Source organism: Apteryx rowi, unplaced genomic scaffold (genome assembly GCF_003343035.1).
Source record: "Apteryx rowi isolate R43461 unplaced genomic scaffold, aptRow1 scaffold_203, whole genome shotgun sequence".
In the NCBI taxonomy this organism is placed as follows: Eukaryota; Metazoa; Chordata; class Aves; order Apterygiformes; family Apterygidae; genus Apteryx; species Apteryx rowi.
The window spans coordinates 1,420,812-1,438,039 of NW_020448342.1; the positions used below are offsets into that span (position 1 = coordinate 1,420,812).

Sequence of the window (17,228 nt, forward strand, 5' to 3'; positions counted from 1 at the left end):
AGGCCAAAATATAATGGCCTATACAAACTATAAAACAAAAGCCAACAGCAGCAGATGCTTTCTATCAGAGGAGTAACTTGTACTCCCAATGTAACCTACCAGGATGGAAAAGATTTTAAACCTCTTCCATTACAGCCAGATTGCAGAGGAAGTGGGACTTAACTTTTTTATTCAACTGGAATGTAGGAAAAGGTGAATGCAGAAAGGAGACAAATCAAGCCTTGTTTTTGGAGCTGCTTTGTTTTTAAAAAAATGTATCAGAACATTAATTGGTATTCTGATGAATGAATTAACTCTTATCTTATATGAGTAATGGAGTCCTTCTTGCATATAATGCCAGTGTAGTATGTCCTTATCAGGCAAATGGTACCACCTCTCCTGTAGCCTCTATTCCAGTTTTCTACCAATTTTGTTCACAACAAAGGCTTTACTTTTACTACTCACCGTAAGACAACTCCAACACTAAGTACACCTTGAAAACGCAGTAAGTTTAAAGATACCTTCCCATATGCCATGTACTCACAGCTCTCTACAGTGAAACTTGCACTGTAAATTAAAGGGGAAAAGAGGAACAGACAATAAAATGCTCTGCTGGGATGCTGAAAGCATATTTGGTATACAAAGACCAGTGCAGATTGTGCCACATGATGTAAACAAACTGTTTGCATGAGTGAGATACAAGTTTAAAATATTCTTCTTCAGTAAAACCTGTCTGAATACATATTATGTCATTGTAGAAAAGACAAATGTACTTTCTTAACAGAGCTTTGAGATTTTCTGCTTCTTCTAACAGAAAACAAAGAAAAAACAAAGGTGAAATTGCCTAGCATATTACTATAGGAGACTTTCTCCAGTAATTTTGCAACTCTGAAAGCAATAAAACAGTCTCAGAGCAGGAGCTGTTCAACCACTTTGTTTACTGAAAATTTTAGTACAACTAAAAATAAGACTTAAGCAATGAAGCATGTTGTGTCAAAATATGCTGGGTGCTTTGCATCTGTACAGAAAACAAGGAAGAAAAAGTTAGCCAAGCCTGCAGAGTATTTTAAACAGATAACAAGTAGATGAGGAGTAAGATGTAACCAATTGAACAGTGCTGCAAAGAATGTCCTGTTAGAATTCCCAGTTTTCAGGTTTGTTTATTTTGCTACTATTTTTGAGGAGAGAGAAAAGGACCATCATTTATGGTTTTCCTGTTGTTTTAAGACGAAATCTTTAAAGAGAGGAGCTATTGCAGAGGAATGAAGGAGATGAAGCTTAGAGAAAGACTGCAGTCACTCACAACATTTGCGTGGAGCAGTGAGGGAAATGTCTAAGTGAAGCATAAAACGAGAGATAGACAGGAACTAAATTGTGCAGTTCCAGAAACTACAGTGAAATTAGACAACAACTAGAGGACACAGTATACTTGTGTAGGTGTGTTTTAATCATATAAATCCTGATTCTCCCCTCTTAGTGTTTCCTAACTTATTTGCTCCGGTAATCTGTTCTCACCTGCTTTACTTTCAAGTACAGGACTGTTCTCACACAAACAGTAAAACATATGTAATGTGCTGCAGGCCTGGGTGGTGGGTAACTGGGTGGTGGTACCGCTGATTCTGACACTATTGCTCATGAGGTACTGCATTCAATATGAAAACAAGGGGGAAATACCTGAGAGATATCTGAATTAAAACAGCAAACGAGAAAATGCATATTAAAATACAGCAGCTAATACCACAATGGGAGCTAGGAGCAAAAAGTTGAGAAATATGTGCACGTACCAATTACTATGCAGTAAAGCAAAATATATTCTTGCTCTTTGAACTTCTGAGGGCCAACACACAGTTGAGTCAATAGGAGGTGCCTTTTGCTGCCCCACATTTGCATATATCCATGCTACCAGACCATATAAGTTGGCAACACCCACCTTCTCTACCACCTGGATAAAGCCACCCCCCGAATGACTCAAGGCCACCAGCAAACTTGCTGGTGTGGGTGAGCTCTTGTGACACTGCAACGTCAGGTGCTGGGTCCCTGGGCTCTTCCCCGTGATTCTCACTGCCTTTTGCAGACACAGCTTTTTCATAGCAAAGGCAAGCGGCATCAGTAAAAGCAGACGAGCGTGCACACACCAATGCCCTGAGACCCAGGTCCTAGGCCAGGAGGATTGCCCAGATGCTCTTCATCCTGGCCCCACGCTCGGTAAGCTGCTGCTTTTTCAGAAGTCTCATTCACATTACTAGGCCCTTACAAGGCAGAATAGATGTAAAACTTGTCCTCCAGGTGCACAGCTGTAAAAGCAGCATCCAGTGCAGCCTGGAGAGGAGAAATGATACTTTAACATTGATCAAAATAATTTAAAGACTAGTTAGTGGCTACCCAATTTTGAAAGTAGTCAGGAGTTAGTTTCCTTTAATCAGATGAATCTGTAGATAAGCTGAGCAGCTATTTTATATCACATTCATTCTATAAAGAGCAATGGAATGAGAAGGTCTGCTTGGTCTTTTTCATTTCCAGCTTCCGGGTGTATACAAGTTAGCAACAGTTAGCGGGTTAGCAACACAAATTTTTAGAACTAACAAACTATTTGCCTAATTAAATAAAAACCAAAACCATATTTGTTTGCTATAGGCATGTGCCTTATTTCATGATTTCACAAGGAAAAAATACCACAGGCAGAGCATTTTAGGAATACAGTATATAAACAATAAATGAAAAGAACAGTAAGAAACCTCCGAGAAGTTCTCAATCCCTACAAGGAAATACAGAAGAAACTAAGTTGTCAACTCTTTTGGGGAGACCTCAATCACAAGACATATTTAAGACAGGCAGCAATTTCAAGTGAGGGGAAAGATATCAACTAAGGCAAAACAAAGCTACATCTACTAAAGAAAGAGATAATTACCTTTTTATGAAGAGCATGGAATTCACTATACCTCTTCTCAACAAAATGTTTTCTTCCACTCATTAGCACCTCTATTTTAAAGACCTATAAAATTGCAAATAATAAAAAGGAGATTAACCTTATTTGCTCAAACAATTCTGTGACATGGTTGTGACTGTACTGAGTCTTACCCCTTTAATTACAGTAGTCAGTCCCAAAAAACGCATGATGACTCAAGAAGCACAGAAGCACAACAATAAATCAATGAGTACTATGGCTAAATCCTACTAACAAGTTTGTTCAGCAAACATATACACAGTCCAAACTTACCTGTCTTTTTGTTGTATATTAAAATCTAAAAATTAAAATATTCCCTTTCAAAAATATTTAATATGATTGGAAGTCAGAAAAAAAAGATGGTAAGAACAAAAAGACAAGAGAGAAAAGAAATATGGATTCATTCTTTTTGCCTCCTACAACACTGCATGCCAACAAACGCACACATGTTCAGTAAGTCCCCGATAAACAAAGTAGTATGTTTTGTACAGAAGAAAAAGAGAAATAAATGCAAACTTTGCATTGTAGGTTAACTTCTTCCCAACCTGCATATTCACCTGTAGTCTAAGCCAAGCTTGTGCTACCATTTACTTTCTGGGAGAGAGGAAAAAAAAAAAAAACACACAGCAAAGGCTTGTTTTCTTTGTATGACACATGTGACAGCTTTAGCTGCGGCTGGGGAAGGTTGAAAGGCCAGGAGGAGCCGCTCGCCGGACTCGCTAATTAGTAGTCACTAACATGACATTGGCTTGATTCTCAGGTCACAGGGTCAGTTCTGAGGGCAAGTGATGAGAAATATTTTGAAGCACTCGAGAAAACACAGTCTATTAAATGAAGACAAGAGCAGCAGAAAAGCCATATAAAAAAGGTGCCTGGTCTATCCAGGAATTCTTTGTTTTCTGGTTTGCTCAGCAAATGCTGGAAATAATTGTTTCCAGGACAATGAGGAACCATGTTCAGGACAGATGATTACATCAAGACCCAAGTCTTAGGCCATATCAGAATTCCTTTAAAATAAATTTGCAAACAGCGTTTATGCCTGAATGCAGAACAAAAGGGTTTCTGTCACGATACATCCAGCTAGCATTGATCAGAGCAAACATACAGAAATCATTTGAATAAATGCTTTTGATTGTCCACTAGAACCTGCTTTTAAACATAGGTCAAAAACGCTACGGTTCTTACTGGCTAGCCAAACCATATTAGAAACGGACAGTATTTTATTTAATCCAGACTGAAACGTGTCTGCTTTGGTTCCAAGGTGGTATGGATGGGACCACAGTCATCTCGCACCAATGTTTACGTTACCAAAATCAGTTTGGATCTTTGTAATCCATCAAAATAACTTGTGCTACATTCTGCTTCTTTGAAAAGGACTACTTCTGTGTCCTAATCACTGGGAGCAGATGACCTTATTTGGGTGTATTGATTTCCCCCCCCCCTTACCTATTTAGATTATTTTGGGAGAAAGGCTATTGGCTATTAAACAATTTCTCTCCAGAAATTAGTTACACTTGCAAAAGTTCCAAGGCACCCTTAGGAATATCTGGTAGTGTCAGAGCTGTAAACAGGATCACATGCAAAGGGAGAAGAAAAAAAATAATAAAAAAAAATCAGTGTAGACTTCTTTCTTTAGCTGAGACTTAACATTCTGATTATACGAGGGGAAAACACTATATACATCTTATAGTCTACACACTGTATGAAAGTAGTATTTTTTCAAAATGTTCCATAAGGAACAAAATGCTTTCAATTGCACAGGAAACATGTAGCATTGAAGGAGCCTCAAAGACAAAAAGGTGGGAAAGCTGGATAACAGAATACGAAGCTAGTTAAGTTAGCAGTGACCTAGAGTCATCGTTGTTAAGGTGCTGTGATGGGTTTTGAATTAACTTGATATTAAGTCTCCAGCAACTACTAGCAACTCATACACCCCCGTTACCTGAGTTGGGTAAGGGCTTGCTTATGAATTACACAAATGGTTTCAAGACATGAAAATGTGTGTAGCATTTATTCAAACTCTTTTTTAATCTCAAAGTTTTAACAACCGTTTACACAATTTTTGGTAGCAAAGAGACAGGTCCAATAAACTAAAGAATGTATCTGTTGGTCATTTCCACAGAGGGCAGGAGAACACAGACTCACAGCTTTCCATACGTGCTGATGCCACTTATATCGCACCCCCATATCTGCTAGCTTTGTACCTTCAACTGGTTGTATCGATATACCAGCTTTGACACTGCCTCCTACAGCCCAGAGCGCAGGGCTTCTACTTCAGTAGCAGCCTAACATTTGCAAAGCCAGACAACGGATCTATTGCACGTGAAGTAAAGTTGAAAATTATTCTTTCCACATTTCTAATCTATGCACTGTGGCACCTGTATTTCTGAGCTTTAAAGTAATTGTGATAAGTGTATTAACTGGATAATCTCTCAATGCTTTCAATTAAAACATTTCCAAATACTCAACTGATTTATAAAGCAAAAACAGAGCTAAGTGAAATAGCCCATACTGTGCTTATGAGCTTCATAGTGTTAGAAGACTTCATTTAGACAGCACAAACTCCAAGTTGGCCTCCTCACTGGTTACCAGACTACAATTCACAAGAGCAACCTAAAGGCACAGAAGTCAGTTGCTACATCACTATTTCACCACAAGAGCACGGCTGTGTGGGAAAGACAGAACGATACCTTTGCATACAAGAGCAATGGGATCTCTTTGTGGATTCAAAATAGCTATGCACAAATCTTTCACAAATTTAACTGAGCAACTGCAGGCCCTGACAGAAAAACAATGTAAGAAAACTGGTGAAAGTGCCAAAATAAAGAAGGAAGAACTATGGAAAAAAAATGTAGCACTGCAAGGAAATTACTTTTCTTGTAAAAATGTTCATGTTCTGCAAACAGAAAACTCTGAAAAGACATATGACTTTCTATAAGTGACCATTAGTTAAATGAAAAATGCAACAATTAATCACTGAATAAGACAAGTAAAATGCTTTTCCCATAGTCACTGAAATACCAGAAATTATGCTTCACTGAAAGGTTTGCACTTCATCTTGACCAGGGCAGAGTAGCACAGATACGAATACACCAGTTGGAAAGCTCTCCTTACAAGTACTCCGAAACTAGAAATGACTCCCCTTTCTTGGTTACTAAAACAACACTTATCAGTGATGCTTGCACAGTGCCAGCAGATCATTATTGATTAAAAGCATTCTTCTAACAGAGTTTAACCCACATAAATGATGTATGGGACAAACATCTTTGCACTGGAAATCAGTTTGAATAATGTTGATCTTTTTCCTACCAAAATTGCCAAACTCGAGCTCCAAACTCATAATCATCAAAACTGTGAAGAAAACTCTTTAAGAAGAACTCCTAAAATGTTTTTTAATGAGATATTTCAAAACTTTCAGGTTTATATATATATATATATATATATAGCATCTATATAATATACATTATATATTTTTTTTTTCTTTAATATATATATAATTAAAGAAACCCTATTTTTGCTTTTCTTCCCCTTCATTTTATTCCAATGAAACTGAACACATGCAGATACTGGAAACCATTCTCTTCATATGTTATTGGCAGTGAATATGGCTAATTTTGCAAATTTCCTCTATTTATTGATTTTTGATTGTTATCAAGCCTTTAAGTGAACTGCCCTTTTTCACTATTTTCAAGGGGAATAACCTCTGGTCTTGCATTTCTCTTTTTTGCAGCAGAAACTGCAGCACTTGAATGGTACTACATAATAACTAAAATCTATTAAATACAGACAAATAATTGGTATGCATCATGGTGAATTTCCAAGACAGAAAGCCTAAGTGGAAGAAAATAGGAACAAATAAGACAAATAACCACCATTCATGCTTCCCTATATGCCCACAGATATTCTAAATACATATAAGGAACTGTGTAGAATCACATTCACACTACCTTCCTTCAGGTCCTACAAATGTCAAATGCTTAGACTTAATGCAAATGGACATCTTTTATCTGATAATTTGACATACAAATATGTAGTTCTTGTAATTTTGTCAGTTTAATGAAAAACAGAAAAGAATGACAAACATGGCCAGGAGTACGGAGGGAGACTAAACAGAAAAGGGACTTACTTTTCATCCTGATTTTCTATTACATGAGAAATACACAGATGATACTTTTATATTCACTCCTGGAAATTCCATTAACTACACAGCTTATAATTATGGTAAATTAATACTACCAGATTGTGTATATTTATAGAGGGAAAATTAATTACAAAGTATATAAATTTCTGAAAACTTACAGTTGAGAGAAAGATTTGTAGCAGTCTTGTCTGGAACGAGGAGATACAAAAACCAGAAGCAGAAAAAGAGAAGCTTACAAAAAAAAAGGTACATTTGTCTAACATTCACCAGAAAAGAAAAACCCACAGAATTCTGTTATTGTGTTTTTCTCTCTTAAGACCAAGCTTACCGATACTGTTTAATATATTACTTACAGAAATAAATACATCCCTTTAGATGCTTCAGTGTACTTGACAGACTTTTGACTGAGGAATAGCTAATGCATTCAAGTGTCAAGAAACTCAACCTTAAACCTTTGTCATAGCCATATCAAAGGGATTCCAGAACAAATGAAATGACAGCTCCGGTCCATGAAACACTAATAGGATTTCCACATGTTTAGTGTTTCATCATTGTTCAGACAACAGCACATTTTCTGTCTGTTGTGCTATGACTAGAACAAGACCATAGCATATGGTAAAGATCAAAAGGTGACTTTAAACCTGTTTTCATCCTACTGATGCAGGCAAAAATGAGGGTCCTCCATCAGGAGGAGTACCTGCATGCCTGTTCTAGCACACAGCTGCAAGTAGATTCAGCAACAACTTGGTATCTCGGGGGTTGAAATGTGTCATGGCAATGCTCCACACTTCAGAAGGCCCTCCAGAGTAGCAGCTAGGATGAGGGCAGCATTCAGAGCCAACTCAAACTTCATAGCTGCCTCGATAAAACTGAATCGTGCGATTCCCCAAAAGAAAACAAATTAACTTATTCTGACTTCATCCTTGGGAGGTAGGGCAGCAAAATTCAGTCCTAGGGTGGGAACAAAGCAGTCCAAGGGCAGAGCCAGGCTGGGGTGGGACATGGAGGCCGAGGCTGGAGAAATCTTGTCTCTCTTTCCTCTCCTCCCTGACCACATCCCCCTGTTCTAATTCTCCCCCTTCCTGCACTCACTGCCGAATTTGGGGTAATGCCCACTTTCTGAGCCTTAGAGATCTTCTCTGCCTTAGGTAAATGGCTTACATAGTCATGCCTCCCCCTCCTCCCTGTAGCAACTCCCCATCCTACATGGGCAGTGCCTACTCAAGCTCCTGGGTGGCAGAAAAGGGAAGAAAGATCAGGTGTGAGGAGCTGAGGGCCCAGGCAGCTGCTCCTTGCGCCAGTGCTGGGATTTCTGACAGTACAGCTCTACGCAACACTGGCATTCCCCTAACGAACAGGGCTCCAAAGACACTCGGATCCATTATGTTTCCAGATACTCTGTCTTACCTAAAGTCAGCCCCAAAGTTGGGCTGGATTTACACACTGCCCCCCTCCCCCACCCAAACACTCTAGTAACTTCTGTTATCTGAAATCAGATCATTTCACTTAGTCCCAATTACCATTTACTTCATCATGTTAGATCACAAGAAAACAGTACCTAGTTTTATCAACTACAGAAATCAAGACTTGACATTATGCAATTATGATATTGCTTTGTCCAGAGTCCATGAAAGAGAAAGGTCACTGCAGGAAAATGTGCCATTAATTCAAGGATTTCAAGCACATATTCCAGATAGTTCCAGACTATATGAAGCAGTTAATTGACACTACTTGGCCTGGAGAAACAGCCTTACTAATTTTTATAGTATAGTAAATAAAGTTGCTACTGTTACCCTTAAATCCACTGAGAAGACAACTATGTTGTTTCATTGAATTGCTCTCTTAAATTTCATGTTATTACAATCTACCCTGGACCTTCATTACTGAAAAAAATTCTGCACTTAACATTCACAAGCACATGTTGTTCTTGCAAATGCTGTTCTGCCTTCAAACTTCTCCTTACTAACTTTATTTAGCTTTCCGTCATTTATTTACTGAAAAATCTGCCTCCTCACTAACACTCACCTGTGTTACTGTATCCTACCTAAACCAAACGGTAGTCTCTTCACAGCAAGCACCTTTTAACATTTGTCTTCCCCACAGATACTACAAAACAACTATAGATATTCTCGATGCCATGCTCTTTTGCAGTATCAGCCTTCTCCACCCATAAAGCAGACTGGTATTGGTAGGAATTATGTACAAAAGACATGCACAGGACTCTGCGTTATTCCTTCCGGAGATGGCCTTTGAGACATGTATGTCGTATAGGGATTAGAGGAACAGAGAGTAAAACCATCATTTGCATTGGAACCCGGTGAGACAGTAGTTCCTACAAAATAGGAAGCTCTGGGGAGGTTTTCTGTGAACTGTCACTGTTGCTGAATGGGAGAGTAGCTGACATATAAGTGTAAGTACTCCTCTGATTTTTTCAGCTCACTTTAAACCACTCTCTTCCAAACACATGGTTCATAAATTCCCATAGGARCTTCTCTGTCATTTCCTGAAAAATAACTTACCTGGCTTTGTAAGCTAAAAAGCCTCTCCCTTGCCAGTGGAACACTGACTATGGAAATCTAATCTGTAACCAAACCAAGAAGCTACAAGATCTGATTTGCTTTTGATATTTTTTCTTCATTAGTCTTGCAGAACACAACTGTTGCACAGATGTCATCCTTTCAAATACTAGTTGTTACTGTGGTCACCTAACTTGACTAACATCCTCAGAATCAAACTTAAGGAAAAAGATGTTGATTTTTTGTGGAAGAAAGTTCCTAACACATTTTAATGCATACATTTACACAGGGGGGAAAAAAAAAAAAAAGCTTGCTCTATTTATTGTGCACTGAATCATCTTAATGTCTCTTATCGGAAATATTCCAGTGGTAGAACATCCATGAGCCTTTCTTTCTAATGGAAGAGATTAATTTTCTAATAGAAATAATTCACTGGGAAAAAAAAAAAAAAAAAGAATACTGCAAAAAATCTGGTGACAAAAAAATATCTACATGAAACTGATGAATTCAAAGTTTGATGAAATGTAAGGACTCTTCTGTTTTGTCACAAAATCCCTTTCTGTTTAATCTGGACAGTCTATAAAGAATTCTCTCACTTTACAAAGCAAGACATAACTCCTGACTGAAATGAAAGTGCCCCTTACAGCACCCAGCTAGCTGCAAGAAACCCCCTTTTGCAGGAAACTAAACACAAGACACAGCTTTTCTAGAACTTTGAAGTCTGTGTTACTTGGTTTCTGGTTGTAATTGCTTGCTGGAAAACTTCCAGGTGCTCTAAGAGCCTTCAAAGCATAGATATTGAAGGTTTACAAACAAAAATGTCAAACGGTGTCAAAGAGCACATTTACAAAACATACAATGAGGCAGCACATAACCTTTAATAATTTGGTCCTCTCCAGCTTCTGCCACTTGCTTCTTCAGCTACCGACAACTCTCTAGCATGGCTGGACTGAAGCGCAGCACCCTTTGTGCCAACACAGAATAGTGACCGGCCTCTTCCAATGTCCCTTTCAGAAGCTTATAACTTTTGGTGAACGCTTAATCACGCAGCTAACACCGAGTCCAGACACTTGCACGCATGCATAACAGGGCTGAATGCCATGTGCAAGCAGAGTTGTAGGCAGGAGGAAGATACTGCATCCTGTTCCTCAAGGCTTTGACACAAGACATTAATGACAGAACTAAGCCTGCCTTTGGCACAAACACCTATTTCTCAGAACAGCTGAAGAGTTGTCAAAGACTACATTTAGTGAAATATCTTCCATCTAACCCAAGACCTTCACTCCTCAGTCCAAAATCAATTCAAACAGCCCAAAGCAGGGTGATGAGCATTACACTTCAAAGGAGTTGGCTTTGGAGTGTCTCATACTCCATTATATGCCTGCCACTGTATGTGAATTTAGCCCTTTCCTCTGCTTGGCACTAACTGAACACACAGGAACATGAAACACAACAGTATTTAGTCAAGATACAGTGTACACAAACTATTAAAAATCAGCTCCATATTCTTCACAGTGAGTTATAAATACCAGGGCAAAGAAACAGTGTATACCCAGTCCTTACATCTTTCCTTCTTAGGACCTCTGTGGTAATCCATCTCAGAAGCATTTTTCTCTCTATTCCTCTTTACCTGCCAACATAAACAGTTCATCCAAATCATTTTTCAAAAGCAGTAATCAAAGTAGTCAAAGGTTGCTTTCCCAAATGCCTGTGCAGCTTAGCAAAGAGCCTCCATACGTTACATTTAAATATTGGGATTAGCCTGTCTTCAGCCTCGAAATGGAGGATTCCAATGCTACCTTATCCATAATGAAGATGAACAGACAGGATGCGCACGACATTTTCAGACACCTTTCAAGAGGTTAATGCATACAAACTTTCACTAAATTAACATTGGTCTGCCTTCAGAAATAGAAAACTAATCATCTCTGCTACTGCACGTTACTGCAGTATTCTTGCAAACAAAAGAGAGCTCTATTTCAAACATCATCATCCATTTCTGAGAAGAGCCATTAGATCAATTTACCAAAGAATGCCATCCTGCTCAAAGATTTCCTTTGCCAGGTTAATCTCTTTTGAACAAAAAATCAAAGTGGGATGAAGAAACAAGCTCCAAAAGCTATAAGGTAGTTTCATTTCTTACTGGAAATATGCCTGTTACTACTGAGAGAAGGTTACCAGGAAATAGGTTACCAGGATGTGTCCACCGACACATCCAATTGCAGAAAACAAGGAGGTTCTTTATGCAGATGGAAAGTGGAGAGAACGGAAACAACAAACTCAAAACAGCGACAGCACTGATGATACCATTGTCAAGGCTCAAGTACTAAATAAGCTACAAGGTCAGCTATCACAAACAAATCAATCATAAACAGGGAAAAAAATCAAAATTCCAGTTTTTACACTTTGGAATTCACACTCTGTGACTAACGGGCTGCTTCTGGTGTAACTGGCACGACGGCACAACAAACATAGATATTCCCGAACTGGAGGCAACCTAGTTGGGGCACTGCTAGCAGTGCAGCAGTGAGGCCAGCACCAGCTGTAGAACTGTGGCACAAGTTCGGAGRGATTCAGGCTCGAGTACAAATCTGGACTTGAGCACAATGGAAGCATACAGGCAAGAGTGAAAAATATTTTCTCATTTGCTCTCCTTTGGGCTACAGTATAAAACTATAGGAAGTAAGTAGCCAGGAAGCAGCTGAACCAAAGGCACTTCAGTCAGAACTATATTGGCACTGGTGGAAGAGTTAAGGCAGCACAGGATTTGACTCAACCACCAATGTCTGAGAAAATGACCTGCTCAGAGAGACCATGTGCAGAGCAATTATGTCAACACATTGCACAGGTTCAAAAGCAGTAGAAATACTAATACAAACCARTATCCAGGATAAGGTATAGAATTCAAGTATGCTACTAGCAATTTTGTGATACAAGATTGAATAACCTATCAGAGAACACTGGTCATGCAATTAAATATTTATCATTTCAAAGACAATTAAAATTGATTCAGTGAGAATTATATTAATTTCTAACTGTCCTCTCATTCGCTTGAAGTTAGTAAGGCAAATATTGAGTAATTACATGCCTGAACATATATTCAGCCAGATTAAGTATTTTATATCCAACACATTTCTGAAAGTCCTTAAGCTATAAATTGAACCTGATGCTGGAAACATGCAAATAAAAGTGTGCGTACTGCAAACAAAGTGACAGGCAACAGACGACTGAAAACAGTGCTAAATGTTTCATTAACTGACTGTTGCTTGAATGAAGATAACACAACACACCAATTTCTTCAAAGGCTAACTAGAAGTGTCTGACTCAAAAAGTATCACTCCCAGGTCTAAAATCTAGGCCTGCCTGCCTTTTCCTCAAAGGAGAAATAAAACTGAAGACAGAGCCATGTGCAGATGACAGAAAAAAAAAATGGCTTGGATACTTCAATAATAAAAACTGTAAGATTCCTAAACACAGCACACTCTGAAAAAGCAACATCCATATCCCTATTTTTAGGAGCCAAAATTCGAGAGTCTGAGCTCATCTATCATGCCCCAGTTTTAGGGTGTAAAAGAAATCCTTATTTTACTCTAGTGGAAAACTTTGAATGTTCATCACCTGCAGATATCAAGTCACCTGTTTAAATACAAAAATACACACTTAAAATCCTAAATTCTGGCATACAAATTCAAACATACCATCAAGAAAAAAGTACAGATAACATTAAGTATCATTTCTTCCCTGATTTTCATGCTTCAAATTTTCTTTCGGCCTTATTGTGAACTTCATAAAAATTTTACTATCCTATGCCACCCTGCCTGAATCTTGGTATTTGCCTGGTTCTCACCTTTTGTAAAGAATATAAACACTTTTGTAGTTTCTATCCACAAAAAACACTGCCATAAATAACTTCTTCAAATATTTTTCCTTACAAATGCTCCATTATTGTGTGCCTCCAGTGTCCCTCTGCAGAAGGAATGTAAACTTTGCTTAGTTTACTTTAACTTCTTTGCTGCAGTGAAAGTTGATTCTTCTACATGTTTACAGAAAGTGCCACTTCCCTACTAAGAGGGCAGAGAAAATACAACTTACCTTATCCTCTCTGTTGCCACTTTATCTCCAGCTGCCTCAGGAAGCAACTACTCACCATTCCAAGCAGCCCCTCTCCCTCCTTACCTCTTCTTTCACCCACATCTGGTTTTCATGGATGAGAAATTTGAAAGGGTAAAGAAACAACACTTACTTACTATCAGCTGATTCTTGCCTTCCTGTTTTGCTGCAGCTCACACACACTATTGCTATTTTTAATTAATATTTCAATAACATTTCAAGAGAAACTGAGATAGAGTTAATTTAATAAAATATACTATGGGAGTTACTGGCAGTGATACGAGTAATTAGACTAATCTAATATTTTCCAGGACTCTGTTCTCAGTTACTTAAAGTTTTGCCAACCTTTAATTTTTGGACTTAGATTTTTCCATACCAGGTATGTGATTCAAGCAGAAAATATTTTTAGAAAGTTTCAGCTAAGACAGTCCAAGCACATATTTAAAGAAAAATAAAATTTATTTTACTCATGCCCCCTCCCCCCCCACCCCCCCCCCCCCAACAAAATAACCAAAGCATTTTCACACAAAGTTCTCCAAGATGTGGACAAGGAAGCCAGGAAGACAGCTGGGAAGCAGTTTTGGCCAGCCTATAAACTTCTGAAAAAAGGCTGAAAAAGGTGTGAAAAGCAGGTTCTCCGATGGCAACTGCATTGCTAGTGCTCTCTTGCTTTATGGTGCCTACATGCTGACTGAACTCATTTTATGGCATCTCCACAAAGTTACCACAAAATTTCAGATCTACAGAAACAACAGCAGCTATTTTTCTGTGGTTACTCCAATACCAGGAGCCATTATGATATTAGGTAGCAGGAGAGTTGAGGATATTCTTAAATTTTTATGAGAGAGATGCAGGAAAGGAATCTAGGCTTTGGCATGTGGGAACAATACCTGAAAAGACCACACTGCATTAAATTAAGCAGGGAATAGCAGAAATAAGGGCTCTCAGTTGAAGCATTCCCTCTCCTATAGCCTGGAAGGAAATCTGTGATTTTGTCATAAGTCAGAAACTTAAATTGCTGCATTTCCTTGGTGTGAAAATCCTCCCTCTCTCTCCACTATTGGAAAAGCAGCTAGATGTTAAAAATTCAGGTGTTTCCTGTTCTAAAGCTCTATACCAGGGACCTGAAGGCTCCACATCCACCGGTTGCATGTCTGGGATCAGCACCCATCCAAAAGATTCAATCCCTTCCCTTCCCTCCCAGTGGCCTTCCCCAGGGTAGAAAGAAGAGAAGTGAGAATGGGGAAACCCTTAAGAAGCAATGGTCGTGAAGGCAAGTACTCAAACATCTGAAGTGTCAGTTAAGTTTTTCACACAACCACAGTGCAGTGCCCTTGCGCATACAGTATACATTTGCGATGGTTAGACATGCACTGCTTTTCCCCGCAGAGCGCCTGCTTTGCTCAGCACGCGATCAAGTCTTGTGGGAACACCTGAGCCTCAGAGCAAAGGGCTTCACGTCTCTAGCTCTTGTTGCCAATTTGTGTAATAACTAATACATAAGAAAAGGCAGGAAAACCATCAATACGGAAAGCAAGGTCTCATGACTTAGGCAAATGATTAAGGTAACACCATGGGCACTTTGGAAATTTTAGACCTAAAACCCAAGTAGTTCCAACAATGCTGAACAACTTAATTCAGACTTTTCCCTAGGAAAACCTACTTTCAGCATCCCAACTTAGGCATGATTCAGAGGCCCAAGGTTAAAAGCCCAAACTCCTTACAGAATTAAAGGACTCAGAGCACAGATATACGATGTGTGTACACCTATGCAGACTGCACATTCTCCTATATGTACTATTTCACAGGTGCCTATTTTGGCACATGAGAAACTCTAACTTTGGTACTTGCTGAACTCTTCCTGATTTTGTCATTTCCACAGTACTCTAACAAGAACTGCAGGTAAAATCTGGAAAAAAAAAAATCTATATAAACACACACAAGCCCAAAGATCCCCTAAAATCATCTCCTCCACACACACTGCCAGTGCTGGACTCTAGCTGATTTAATGTCAGAAGTTGCATTGCTGCAGGAATTACTGTTGTTCTACATGTAGATTTGGTATTTCTCAGCTCCTCCCAGAGTATATTAAAGAGGTAGAGGAGGACATAGCAGAGCTTTTCCACAAAATGTGGTATTGATTTTTCTACCTGGGGAAGGAGACTGTCAATGAGAATCATCTCTTTGCTCCTCTACCTCATGAGAGGAAAGTCTCAAAAAGAGACATTGACCTGCAAAACCATGAGCCGCTGCAGAATTTTGCTTTAGCTAGTGCTTTGGGGATACGTTGACACTACATAAATGGAAGAAGAAATCAACAAGTAGTACTCATACTTAAGACATTCTTGAAATATTTACAAGGAAAAATACCATTTTTCTCAAAACTTCTTAACCACTGCACTTGTTGGCAAATACTAAATGAATCCAATGGAGGATTTCTAACTGGAACAAACGCTTCACATTATCCTTTAAACTCACAGAAAACAGTGTGACCCAGTTCATTAAGATGTATAGGTAAAAAACTGCCACAGTGTTAAAAGGGTGCTATTTTCTTATTTCTGTATTACATATTAGCTTTCAGAGATGTATGCTTTTTAGAAAATATTGACCATTAATACTACATAAAATTGTAACACCTTGTAAAAGTGAACATAACATTTCTGACAGTAAAGACTGATACTATTTGTAATGGTCTTAAAGGAAGGTATGATGTATTACTGTCGTTTAAAATGACAAGATAATAGTTACAAAATGATTTCAGAAAATCCTAGGACTTAAAAGGCTTTGGACAGTTGTTGCTTTGTATAACTATTATCCAATATGTTCGGTGTCAAAAAATCTTCCCCTGAAATGTGTCACTACATCACTCTGCAAAATAAATAGCTTGTAAAACTCTACCTACCAGGAATAGAGAGAATTGCCACAAACTGTATAATCTAGTTTCTAGACCACACATTTCTAGCCAGAATAATACTAAAAAAAAATCTTAGTGCCTCTAATGAGATGGATGATCTCAGATGAAAATAGACAGAACTAATTTTATTCCACAGAAAATATAGACAAAAACAATTTTTTTTTCAAACATCATAAAACAGCAAAGTTTTGTTCTTTGCACTGACTCCCCCCTCACATACGCGTTTTCTATCAACTCTCATTCTGCCCAATTACTTACAAGAACTGATGGAAAATTATTGCATGTAAATCTCACTCAGTTTTTCTAGAAAAATATGACTATCACAAGATCTAATGCCAAATACAGCCTATTTAATAGCCTTATCAGAAAGATAAACACTGGAGCAGAGGTCCAGAAAGGCTGTGAAGAAAGTCAAACCGTAGCAGGACAAGACCGTGAGCAACCTGCTCTAGCTGGCCCTGCATTGAGCAGGGGGGCTGGACCATGCAACCTCCAGAGGTCCCTGCCAACCTAAATTACTGATTCTGTGAAAGGTCTTCCCATGTCAGGAGGCAAAGTGAAAGGACAAAAATTTCTGTTTCCTTTTCTATGCTTATTTTAAGACAGAGGATCTAGTTATACATT

At 38.5% G+C, this 17,228-nt stretch overlaps 1 protein-coding gene across 5 annotated transcripts in view; it reads right to left on the reverse strand.

Moving 5' to 3' along the window:
• The window catches only part of SNX24 (sorting nexin 24), an 87,960-nt gene that overhangs the window by 40,731 nt on the left and 30,001 nt on the right, over nucleotides 1-17,228 (reverse strand). For 4 of the 5 annotated variants that reach the window (XR_003253186.1, XR_003253185.1, XR_003253187.1 and 1 more), the window contains exon 2: nucleotides 2,888-2,971. The exons of the other annotated variant lie outside the window; for it this stretch is intronic. Coding sequence is in view for 1 of the 4 variants with exons in the window: in XM_026063927.1 (XP_025919712.1) it covers nucleotides 2,888-2,971 (84 nt within the window). In the remaining 3 variants the exon portion in view is untranslated. The remainder of the gene's footprint in view (nucleotides 1-2,887; nucleotides 2,972-17,228) is intronic. 5 annotated transcript variants of the gene reach the window in all.